The 13,289-nt window shown below is 30.7% G+C and overlaps 1 protein-coding gene across 2 annotated transcripts; it reads left to right on the top strand.

Moving 5' to 3' along the window:
- Window positions 1-5,423: 5,423 nt before the first annotated feature.
- LOC114191800 (DNAJ heat shock N-terminal domain-containing protein) lies at window positions 5,424-10,758 on the top strand. Of its 2 annotated transcripts, XR_003606013.2 has the most exons (4): window positions 5,424-6,191; window positions 6,451-6,633; window positions 8,395-8,480; window positions 10,240-10,758. XR_003606013.2 is itself a non-coding variant. In XM_028081196.2 (3 exons), exons 1-3 carry the CDS (start codon window positions 5,535-5,537, stop codon window positions 8,413-8,415), a joined length of 861 nt encoding a protein of 286 aa, XP_027936997.2. In that variant the 5' UTR covers window positions 5,424-5,534; the 3' UTR covers window positions 8,416-8,708. The 2 variants fall into 2 exon arrangements, 1 of the variants encoding a protein (XP_027936997.2); XM_028081196.2 differs by lacking the exon at window positions 10,240-10,758 and having other exon boundaries at window positions 8,395-8,708.
- Window positions 10,759-13,289: the final 2,531 nt, after the last annotated feature.

Genomic DNA, 13,289 nt, shown 5'->3' on the forward strand with positions numbered 1-13,289 from the left:
TTTTTTCTAAACATTTATAAAAATTAAAAAAAAAAAAAACAAACAAACAAAGTTGACCTGGATGATTTTGTTGAAGGAGGCAAAACTCTAAGAGCCCATTACTTACCTTCATGAAATCTAAAGACAAGTTCATTTCGAATTATTTTTTTCACTTTCAATGTGTTTTCTTTCAAATAAAAAGTAGATTTCATATACTTTTTTTTATAGTTATAGTGTTTTTAGTTAAAAATTTGTGTTGCTAATTTTATGACTTTTTTTCTGTTATTTTTCTGGAAAAATGTGAGGTTTAACTATGAAATCGTGATGAATGTTTTGGATCGACAGGGTTAGGAAAATTCATAAGTCAAATTTGAGTTGATTGTCATCTATCACTTATCATTTGTATCTTATAATTTATCATTTATCACAAGATATGCAAAAAAAATAAAATTTTGAGGTCGATAGTCGATTACACGTAGGAAAGATATTACCAGCACCTCCACATCGTTCATCCTAAGACGGTAACTTCAGTAAAATATGCAAAAGAATGCGGTTTTAAAAATATTTAATTTTCTCCAAAAATAGTAATAAAAATAATGTATAAAAGAAACAAAAATAATTTTTTGGTGTTAGATCCGACAAGAATTGATCTTCGCTCATATGCATCTCTAATTACATTGGAGATTTAGGGATACAAAATTTTTTTAGAATCTTTTAGAAATTGTTGATTTGATTTTTTTTATATAATTTTGAAAAGTTTTTTATGTTGTTTATAATTTTGAAAATCTTTTTATATTTTTTGGTATTTTCAATTATTTGAAAATAAATGTCACGCAACGAGAGCGACCACACAGTCACTCAAATTAAACAAATAAAAATATTTTTTATCACACGACGACTGCACAAACTCTAAAAGAAATGATGAAAACTAGTTTGTATGATTTGTAGAATAAGATATTTATGAATAATAAAATATAATATATGTTAAGCGAAAGGCCAAATTTAGGTGTAAAAAAAATATGTGCAATATTTAAAGAAAATATAAGAATAACGAAATACATAAATCAAAAGAAAAATAAAAATAGTCACGTACCTTCTAAACTTTTCAATTCATCTACTTTTCCATTAATATTTGTTTATAACTATTAAAATCATATCATTATTTTTTCTATAAGAAACAAATGGTAGAATATATGTCGGGTTGTTGGACTCATGAGAAGGGATACGATAATTAAAAACAAAATGAGTTTTTCCTTCTTTTTCTCCTTTTTCTATTCCTTTATTCATCCCTTTTTTTTTTGCTAAAATTATAGTTTGAAAATCTTAAAAAAAATATATATATTTCACCCTTTTTATTTACCATTAACTAAAACACATTTTTTTTTAAATAAATTTATTCACTAGGACGAAATTGGGTGTTAACATATATCTTATCTCCTTTCTCTTGTATGTTATTTGTTATCTCTTATCTCTAATATTTTCTCTCTTATCTCTTATATCTTATGACTTGTAACTTATTATCACTTATCACTTATCAGTTATCACATTTCACCTACCATTTATCACCTATCATCTACTACGTATCACTTATCACTTATCACATATCACTTCTCATTTATCACTTATCATTTATCATTTATCACTTACCATTTATCACTTATCACCTATCACTTATCATTTATCATTTATCACTTGTCACTTATCACCTATCACTTATGATTTATTACTTATCACTTATCGCCTATCACTTATCCCTTATGACTTATGACTTATCACATGGTCTGCAAAAAAAAAAATTGTCCGGGAATCTCTTACGCGAGGAGAAGGTATTAGCATCCCACAAAGTCCGTCATAAGATAATACCTTTAGTTAAACATGCAAAAGGATGTGATTTTCAAAATATTTAATTTTCTCCAAAAATAATAATAAGAATATAAGGAATGAATTGGTCATGATAACAACACATTACTAGAAGCAAATCATAGCACAATATCAAATATAACAAATAATATTGATTCGAAGCATTAGTAGACATATTGTTTCTAATTATTAAAATCATAACATTATTTTCTATACCAAGAACAAATAAACAAAGGGGTGGAAATTACGTTGGGTTTTTGTGCTCATGAGAAAGAGTGCGATAATTAAAAATAAATTGGGCTCTTCCTTCTTTCTCTCATTTTTTTTTTCTTTTTTTCATCCCTCTTTTGTTTTTTTGCTAAAATTATAGTTTGAAAATCTTGAAAAAAAAATTATTTCAGCCTTTTTATTTAACATTAAGTAAAACACACCGTTTTTTATTTTATTTTTTTAATTATTTTATAAAATAAATTTATTCATCCGAACGAGATTGGATGTTGACACATCTTATTTCTTGTCTCTTGTCTTTTGGCTTTTATCACTTATCACTTAACATTTATCACTTATCACTTATCACTATTCTCTTATCACCTATCACCTATCACCTATCACCTATCACCTATCACCTATCACCTATCACCTATCACATATCATCTATCACCTATCACTTATCACTTATCCTTTATCACTTATCACTTATCACCTATCACTTATCACCTATCACTTATCACTTACCCTTATGACTTATCACTTATCACAAGGTCTGCAAAAAAATAGATTTTAAATTCGAGAGTCTCTTTCGCGAGAAGAAGGTATTAGCATCCCACAACGTCCGTCCTAAGATAGTACCTTTAGTTAAACATGCAAAAGGATGTGATTTTCAAAATATTTAATTTACTCCAGAAATAGTAATAAGAATAATGTATCAAAAAACAAAAATATTTTTTTAGTTTTTTAGATCTGACAAGAATTAATCTTCGCTCCTACGTATCTCTATTTACAATGAAGATTTAGGGATACAAAATTCTTTTAGAACCTTTTAGAAATTATTGATTTGACTTTTTTATATAATTTTGAAAAGTTTTTTATGTTGTTTATAATTTTGAAATTTTTTTTATATTTTTTGGTATTTTCAATTGTTTGAAAATAAATGTCACGCGACCAGAGCGGCCGCACAATCACTAAAATTAAACAAAGAAAATTGTTCTTTATCTTTAGTTCTTTATATATATTTTTTAAAATTTTATAGAAAAAGAAATTTAAAAATTGATATCACGTGACGTGAACAACCAAACAAACTATAAAGGAAATGATAAAACTAGTTTGTATGATTTTTAGAATAAAATATTTATGAATAATAGAAAATAATATTCGTTAAGCCAAAGGCCGAATTTAGGTATAAAAAAATGCGTACAATATTTTAAAAAAATATAAGAATAATGGAATGCATAAATCATAAGAAAAATAAAGATAGTGACATATCTTCTAAACTTTTCAATTCATTTACTCCTCCATTAATCTCACTCTTTTGTTAACTACCTTTTATCCTCTCTTTTTCTAATTTTAATTCAGCCTCCGTCCCTAAGATTGTTGTTTTTCCCCCATAAAGAAGAAAAAAAATCAGGTTGTTTGTGTGAGTGGTAGTGACAGAAAAAAAGAGAGAGGTGTAGAAAATATTTTCTTTTGTTTTTTCTGGACCCTTTTTCGTGTGACAAAGTGTGTATTTATATCCACATATTGCAATACCAATGTAATTCTAGCCTTAATCGTAACGAACAATATAAGGAATGAATTGTCATTTATCACTTGTCACTTATGACTTATAACGTATCATTTATCACTTATGACTTATGACTTAGCACTTATCACTTAACACTTATCACTTATCACTTATCTCTTATCACCTATCACCTATCACCTATCACTTATCACCTATCACTTATCACTTATCACCTATCACCTATCACTTATCTTTTATACTTTCTTACTCATCGCTTATCATTTATCACTTATCATTTATCACTTATCAATTATCACTTATCACCTATCACTTATCACCTATCATTTATCACTTATTACTTATCACCTATCACTTATCCTTTATCACTTATCACTTATCATAAGGTCTGCAAAAAAATAGATTTTTGGTCTGGGAGTTTGTTACGCGTGGAAAATGTATTAGCATCCCACAACGTGCGTCCTAAGACAATACCTTTAGTTAAACATGCAAAAAATTGTGGTTTTCAAAATATTTAATTTTCTCCAAAAATAGTAATCAAAATAATGTATAAAATAAACATTTTTATTTTATTTTTTAGACTCGACAATGATTAATCTTCACTCCTATGTATCTCTATTTACAATGAACATTTAGGAATACAAAGAACCTTTTAGAACTGGTTGATTTTATTTTTTTTATAACTTTGAAAACTTTTTTATGTTGTTTATAATTTTGAAATTTTTTTATGTTTTTATGTTATTTTTGTAAAATAGATCAACACCTAAATTTACGAATGATATATGAAAATTAATTAAACCCACTTTCAATATCGTTATTAATTTCTCTTTTATTTAAAGGTTAAAATACTCTCTTGGTTCATGTTTTTGTTGAAAAATCTCAAATAGGTCCTAAAATTTTTTTTAGTCTTAATTAGGTCCATATTTTTGAAAATGTGTAACAATTAGGCTCATTCCGTTAGTATAGAGTTAATGGTGTTAAAGATGTGCCACGTGTCAACTTCATATTTTTTTGAAATTTTTTAAAAATTTTTGAATTTTTTTTGAATTTTTTTTTGAATTTTTTTTTGAAAATTATTCATGCCACGTGTCAAGTCAGTATTGCGCCACGTGTCAAGTCAGTAAGGTGACACGTGTCAAATCATTGTCTGAATCTCAATTTGGTCCATATATTTGTTATTTTTATTACATTTCAGTCCATTTTTTTAAAATTTTTTAAATATATTTATTTTAACTTTTTACAAAATTGTTTTAAAATTTTATATTTAAATTTATAAAATTGTTAATTTTAGACCAACTCTAACATTTGTATATAAATTATTTAAAACTATTTTGTAACAAGTTAAAATAAATATTTTAAAATTTTAAAACAAAATATAAAATAAACTTAATATTATTAAAATGTTTAATAAAAATATCATTATAAAATTTATATAAAAGTTAAATTTGATCTCAATTTGGAGAGGATGAAATTAAAAATTAAAAAAAAATGGACTGAAATATAATTAAAATAACAAATATATGGACCAAATTAAGATTCAAACAATGACTTGACACGTGGCATGAATAATTTTCAAAAAAAAAATTAAGAAATTAAAAAAAAAAAAAAAATTCAAAAAAATGAGAAGCTGACACGTGACATATCCTTAACACCATACTAACGGAATGGGCCTAATTGTTATACATTTTTAAAAATATGGACCTAATTGAGACTAGAAAAAAATCTTAGGACTTATTTGAGATTTTTCAACAAAAAGATGGAGTAATACCTTATTTAAACTATGTCTTTTAATCCTTAATAAAAAAACCCTTTTGGTTCCAATTTTTTTTTTTAACACATTCATTGGAAACAACTTATCATGATCAATAATAACTTGCAAATTGAAGTGCATAGTTGACAAGGCGAGGGTTAGGGTTTTGGCGCATCGATTATTGCGGGAAAAGAGATTTGGGGAAAAATGGATGCCCAGATTGATCACTATGCGGTGCTAGGGTTACCATCGGGAGAAGAAGGTGCGAAGCTAACGGAGAAAGAAATCAACAAGGCCTACAGATGGAAGGCTCTGGAACTGCACCCCGACAAGAGGCCCGACGACCCCAACGCCGCCGCCAACTTCCAACAGCTTCGCACATCCTACGACATTCTCCGGGATGACAAGGCCCGTAAGTTGTTCGACGAACTATTGCGCGTCAAGCGCGACCGCGAGCTCCGCCACTCCCAGCGCGACGGAAAGCGCCGCAAGATGGTTTCCGATCTCGAGCGCCGGGAGCGCGATGCTAACGCCCCCGACCTCGCCGCCAAGGAGCGCGAAGAGGAGGCCAGGATCGCGCGCAAGCTCAAGGAGGAGATCGCGAGAATTCGTGCCATGCACAGCATGAAGGCAGCGCCACCACCTCCACCGGAAACGGAGAAAGAGAGTGGCCGTGGCGGCGGGGGAGGTGGATTGGATCAAGAGAAGGTTCTGAAGGTTTCTTGGGAAAAGGTGGGTGAGGATTATTCGGCTGATAAGTTGAGGGAATTGTTTTCAGAGTTTGGTGAAGTGGAAGATGTTGTCATCAAAGGGAGTAAGAAGAAGGGTTCTGCACTCGTTGTTATGGCCACTAAAGAAGGAAGTGTAAGTTTCGCCTTTCCATTGTTTGTTTATTTCGGAACAAGGTTTTAAATTGATGGTTTCAGATTGCAATCTTGGCAGCGTTGTCAAGGTTTTAGGGTATTCGCAACTGCAATTGTAGCCGCACTTATCTGTGATTTCTCACGACATAATTGTGACTTCAGTTTAAAACCTTGTTATAAAGAAATAATTTTTTTTGGAGAAATTGTTGAAAATAAACTTTATTCCAGGTTTACTAATTTGTAATTGTCGATTTATTCAGGTTGCTGCGACGGGAAGTGTGATTGGTCATCTTGCTAATCCGTTGCTGGTTTTACCTCTTAAACCGGCAACTGTTGCAGATTCTTCCAGTGTTCCGAAGTCCGCTGAATCTCCCAAATTGAGTAATCTGGTCGGTGCTGGATATCAAGCTTTTGAGGATTCTGTTCTGAAGAAACTGCAAAAGGTTTGCCATTAAGTTGTTTCGGGTTGCGATGCTCTTTATATAGAGTTAATGTGTTTCCTTGTTTAGACTTAAGTTCGTCTTCAATTTTGATGCGGTATTTTTCGATCATATTTTTTCTGGTGGAATTTTTATTTAAATTAGTTAATTAGTTAATTTCTCTTCAATTTAGGTTTTTATACTGTTATTTTAATTGTTTTGAACTTAGTTTTCTGATGTGAGTATGATTTTGGGATCATTATCCCTCTGCTGTATTTCAGCTTTTTGTGATAGAATTCTTGTATTTTTCTGTTAGTTGTATTGTGAAATGGCTATCAAAGTATCTTGTGTGGGATGCTGTGATTTTCCAATACTTTTTTATCCAAGTTCAATTTAATTTGAATTCACGGTCCTCATATTTGTAGTCATGACCCCATCTACTTATGGCAGCGGATATAGGTTTTGTGGGTTGTCTAGTGTCTTGTATCCCCTTGTCATCTATAGCGAGTGTCAGGCCTATCGAATTTTTGTGTTAACAGGATATAAACTTTTATGCACTTTGTTTCTTTTTCATACAACTTAGCTTTTTATATACACATATAGGAGTGAAGATGAACCGAGTCAAGCTATTGATGCTTGGGCTTGACTTGGGAAAAAATCAGATACTTAAGCTTTGCTCATTGATTTAAACGAGCCTGATCAAAAGCTTTGGCATGGCTTGATTTAAAAAAGCAAAGCCTGAACTTAGATTATTTAGCTCATTCATAAATTAATTATTTTTTTTTTGGATTTTTTCCTGTAATTGTTTTTTAACTTGATCAATGGACGAAATGTGCTTAAAATGTGATATGTGCTTAAAATTGAAAAAAAAGAAGAAAAGATTATTACACTCATAATTTAGTAAACAAAGAAATTGTAACTGATTGACTATAACAAAAAAACCTTTTTCAACAAAGTTTAATCTACATATTTCCATAATCCATATTGGAACACACACATTACACAACTGAACTATTCATGAGCTTTAATGTCGAGCTTTTAAATATTAGGCTTGAGTCATTTCAATAATTAAGCACAATCTCAAGTTTGATTTTGTTTATTTAACTAAACAAATAAACCTAATGAATAATTAATGGGTTGAGTCCAGATAGTTTGACTCATTTACACCCCTACACACGTAAATGTATATTTCAACTGCAATGTGACTTCTGCTGTTTGCTCTCCGCTATATGAAGTAGCTGATAACTGGCTTTCTGCAATCCACAATTAATAACATTGAACATTATCCAATATATGGAGCTTGTGTGCTTGATTTTAATTGAATTCAGTGGTGGTTGTTGATCTACGAACGACTTCCTTGTGTCACGAAGTAACTAGAGCAGAAATGGATGCACTGTTTTCAATTCTATAGCATGAAGCTGATATTAGTCCAAATCTGAAACACTAGTACTTGTGATTTTGGATGATCTAGTTACTCATGGATAAATGAATCTCTAGTGTTTCTAATTTAATTTTCTTATTTGTTGCCGTTCTATTGCAATGTAGTTCTATTAATCCTAAAGGATTCTTAATTATTGGACTCTGATAAATGAAAGGGAGAATAACAGTTTAATAAGAGTAATTCACTAAGCTTGAGAATCTGTCAAGGACGAGTTTTGAACGTGTTTCCTTAAATTTTGATGAATAAACTGCTCTTCTCTGTATAACGTGTTCATGTGCCTCCTAATACTGTTTATGACACCTGTCACTGATACCCCTACCTGTTTTATTTACTTCTCTGTGCAGGCTGCAGAAAAGCAAAAATGATGCTGTCAGAATGATAAGCATAAGATTCAATTATTTGGCACGGTCATCCCCAATTCTATGTTTAGGTACTGAAATTACCGTTGTAATGATTCATCATTAGTGATCTGTCAACTGATCTTTGTGTATCCAGATATACTAATTAAGGAGTAGCATACTAGAGACGAATGTTCCCTGTAGAAATTTTCTGTCATTGTGTAGTTGGTCTTACAGAACTGTGACTGGTTCATGGGTGTAGAATTTTACAAAACAATGTGAAATTTCAATAACTGTACATTCTCTGACGCCAGCCTGAAGTTTTGTGTGATCTTGTCTGTGTTTCTTGTTGTGTTAAATGGTTGAAATTTAATAAAAACTGCATTAAAATGCCTTTTTGCTACACTACAGGCATGGTTTTTGAAGGTGAAATAGTTAATGAAAAACCTGACAATGCTATCTGGGAATGGATAAAAAGATACTATATGGCCTGAGCTTCAAAGTTCGTTACATAGTAGCTTAACTTATTTTTGATTAACAAAAGTATATCTTTTTGCACCACAGAATCTATGTTAATGAGTCTTGTTGATTTTTTAAACTAAGGTCCTTGGTTTGTCCATAAATTATGACAGTGGCAAAGTTGTGAACTTGGTTAGAAAAGGGTGATATGTTCTTGAGTGATATTGTTTTGTATGCGTGAATAAATTGTCTGAAAACTAAGTTGTTGGACATTTGGATTAGTCCATTTTTTTCTAAGTCTTGGGAAAGTTCCTTTTCCAATTTCTTATTGTGGATATGAATAAAATACAGCATCATTTTTAGGTTACATGGTTTCAAATTTTAAACTCTGCTCGGAAAATTGTTTTTGTTTTTACCTCCTTTGAATTCATGTTTGTTGTTTTCGGTTTAAGTGTACTTACTTCCTATTCGGTTCTGAACATATATTTGAGGAATATTGTCAAGTTGATTTAAGTAATGGGAAAAAATGACCACCTCCATAGCCTTCATCATTTTCCTGGAACCATTTCTGTTTGTTTTGAGGAATTCTACTCAAAGTAATAAGGTAGTGGCAACTGGTTTTGATATGGTTATTTAGCCTACGACTATATAGGGCATGTTTGAAACTGCTCTCTCCCTTCTCTACACATTCTGTGATATTTGATAGTGTGTGTGTACAGATGAAATTAATTCTTCCTAGTTTCATTTTATTTTTCCTTACTTCAGTTTAAGAAAGTGAAACAAAAGATGCCCAACTCTTTCTTAATGCTGTGTGTTTTTTTGCTTGATTCTTAAATTGATCCAGCCTTGATGATAAAATAGGGTAGAGACTAGAGAACCAAGTTTTCTTTTAAAAATATTAATCAAATCTGACAAATAGAAGTATCGAGTCATTGTAAAACATTTCCAGTTCTAAATAGGCAGAAGAGAGAGTTAGGAGTTGAATTATACGGATAGCTTGGTTTCTAGCAAACCATACTAAGAGAGTTGAGTATTAGTAACACATTTTCTATTTGTTAAAAATTATTTAGACTACAAAATCATGAAATATTCATTAAATAATATGGGGGACTACAAAGATTTGTAGTTTTCAATAATTTTAACAAATATGGGAGAGTGTGGTGCGTAAATGAGTGTGCTGGTATTTTTCTTCTAAGAAATAATTATTATGTTTTAAGTTGATAACCAAAAGATTAGTTCCACAGAATATCAATGTATCTACTACAATGCTTAGAAACACTCGTGCCTTGATGATCGAATTGTATTAGGGAGGGTGTCACAGGTTTGACTAGGAATGTATATGTTAACACTAACTGATCTGTAACTGATTTTCTGTACTTAATTGATTCTCAGGAATCTGCAAACCTCTGGTGATATAAATCAAGAGAAATATCTTTTGTTGAAAACCACTAGCTGGAAATTGAATCAGTTGTGTGGTTTTAATGTCATCTGGGCTCTACGCCACATGCTGTTGGGTTACGAGCAGAGATAAAATCAATACTGCTTGCAAGCAGATGGATAGTCAGAAGCCATCGATTCCCAAATGGATTGCTTATAACTTCAGTGTCAGTTAAATCCTGTTTTCTGCTCTCTGTATGCAGCACTTAACGGGAATGGAACTCGGATTAAACCAGATTCTAAGACCACTTTTGGAAAAGCTCTTGTTCAAGGTGCAGGACTAAGCTCTGTATAGTGTAAATTTGATAGTATTAGACATTGCATTGGATAGAATAATACTTAGGACTATGCTTCACTCAGCCATCCATGTGTGCTAGAATAATAAATTGTTGTATAAAAAGACTAGAGCTTTAGAACGTGCTGTCAAGTACCGAGGCTTTCTGAAAGTACCTTTTTATACTGGTGTTTGCCACACGACTGCACAACATGATTGTTTTTTCTGCTTTGCTTTTCAAATAATCCATGAATTGAAGTATTAAAGACAAACCTGAAAGATGCAATACCAAATCGGCAACCTTTGGAAGTAAAGCAGAAGTGAAGAATTGCACTTGAGTCAGTGAAAGACTAGCTCCACGAGTTGATAATGGCCAGTGACCAATGAAAAATATAGCCATGCTTCTTTATAAGTATTTCGTGAACGCATGGGTGAACCAATCAGGTAGCTGGTTCAGTCAATGGCATTATTTAAATAATAATAATAATAATAATAATAATTTACAGTATTTTTTAACTCAACATTTAATTACTAATCTGATTTTTAAAAACGGGGGTTTGAAAATTTAGAGTTCTTTCTTAGACTTATTAATGGATTAACTTGTTTGACATGAAATTATAGATGATTCTCTCCTTTGTAATTAAATGATTTGCACATTCCATGTTGGCTAAGAGCAATAAAAGTAATTGGATTCCGATATCTACGGGTAGAAAGGACCACAAATCTCTTATTCTTTTATGATGCTAAAATATTGGTGGCAGAGACTTAGAGCACCATGTGGATGTGATCATAGATACGTTTCATTCCTTCTATATCTGGACAAAATGTTCATACTGACATATCCAAACTTTATTTATTTATCTTGAAAATGTGGATCATGACAGATTTAGCTTTCTAACAAACTAATTCATTTGGGTTTCAGGTAAAGTACTTGCCTTTGTAGATGTAGATAAACTTTTTTATATAATGAGATGTTAAACACATGTTCTCATCAAAAGCATCATCTTTGTTGTTTAGGAATAAAACTTTGTCTTAAAGCCTCCACCACACACCTGGTTTGAAACTAAGACATTAAAGCTTGCGTTAGAAGGTTAGTGGTGTTATTCGTTGGTGTCGTAGTGTGTTATAAAAGGTTTTTACCGATGATTTAGAAAATTAGCCTTTAGTAAACGTTGGATGATAAAGTTTTTTTTGCATCACTTGTGGTTCGCGAGGTACATGAAGCTTTGCTGGAAATATTATAAAAATGTTAAAATATGGTGTTCATTAATGTGAAATGTGTTGAAATTAATAAAATTCTATATTGAAAATTCAAGTGTGAGTCTAAGTTTCACGTTGAGTAAAAATGAAAAAGTTGATGAAAATCCATAAATTTATCACCTTAAGATTTTTGATTAAAAATGGTGTCAATCTCTTATGTGTGTGGGTTGAGTTTATGTCTCATTAATGTTAAATCTCCTTGGTGATCCTTTCTAAAAAGACCTAACAGTAGTATCAGAGTCTGGTCCTGTATTGAAAGTCTTTCTGATAGTGGGTCAGGTAAGTGTGTCCTGTTAAGAAGAACGGTGGTACGAAAAATGATTCTTGATAGTTAGTTTTAGGGTATCTTAAGGTTTTGGATTAAAAATAGTGTCAATCTCTTATATATGGGTTAGAATCATGTCTCATTTATGTTATATCTTTTCAATAACCTCTCTCAAAATACACAACACTCTTCTACATTTCATTCTTTGCAAACTTATACGGTATATGTCTTTTAGGACAATTTATAAGTTTTTTTTTTTTTGTCTCTGTATCCAACTTCTTCATCATTGAAAATATGTTTAATACGATGTTATGGGTTTGTCAAATGTGTAGCAACTTTACAAAACATACAGTGACAATATTGTATTTTAAGGTAGCTTTTTACATTGGTTATAATTTTAACCTGTGTTAAAATCTTATTTTTACAATAATTATAACTATAATTACTGTAAAAACTACAAGAAGAATATAGAAAACTTCTGCAGCAGAAAATAAACACCAAGAGAAAAGAGTATGAAGCACACATAGGAAAGTGAAAGAAAAAAAACAAACTAAGAGTGGGAAAAGAGTTATGTTTGGATCCATTCGCAGAAAACAGGGTCCCAATATTGTTACTTTTGTTTCCATTAACTCTTGCGGAAATAGATGATTAAAAAAAATAAGGGTCAAGAGGGTAGCTCCCAACTACCTGTATGATGAACTCTAATATTAATAGGTGGCTTTCTTGTTTTTTATAAGTTTCTTCATTTCTTTCATACAAAATCATGAATATTATTAAGGTTTACACTTATCCAATATTTATATTTACACTATTATATAAAGAGGTTAACTTTTTGGTGTGCACATTTTTTTTTTAACTTCACTCTTTAATAAGTTTCTGTTTATCAATTTCTTTTTTAAAAATTTAACCATTCTTTTAATTTTTTTTTTAAATTTAATATTTTTTTAAACTAAAATAATTATTCATAATAAAATATTACTGCAAAATAAACAAAATCTATAGTATTTTTAGTAGTATAATTAAAAATGTTACGGTGGCTAATACATAAAATATTTCTAAGTCCCTTCAAATCCACTTTTTTTTTTTTTCATATTGTTAACGTCGGAAAGATCGAATCCACTTTAATTTTTTCATATTGTTAACGTCGGAAAGATGAAATCCAGACAATAGTTAAAACCAATTATACGTTCGAACGATGTCAAACCA

This window comes from Vigna unguiculata, chromosome 7 (genome assembly GCF_037176805.1).
Source record: "Vigna unguiculata cultivar grain cowpea cultivar isolate G323 ecotype 2 chromosome 7, ASM3717680v1, whole genome shotgun sequence".
Classification (NCBI taxonomy): domain Eukaryota; kingdom Viridiplantae; phylum Streptophyta; class Magnoliopsida; order Fabales; family Fabaceae; genus Vigna; species Vigna unguiculata.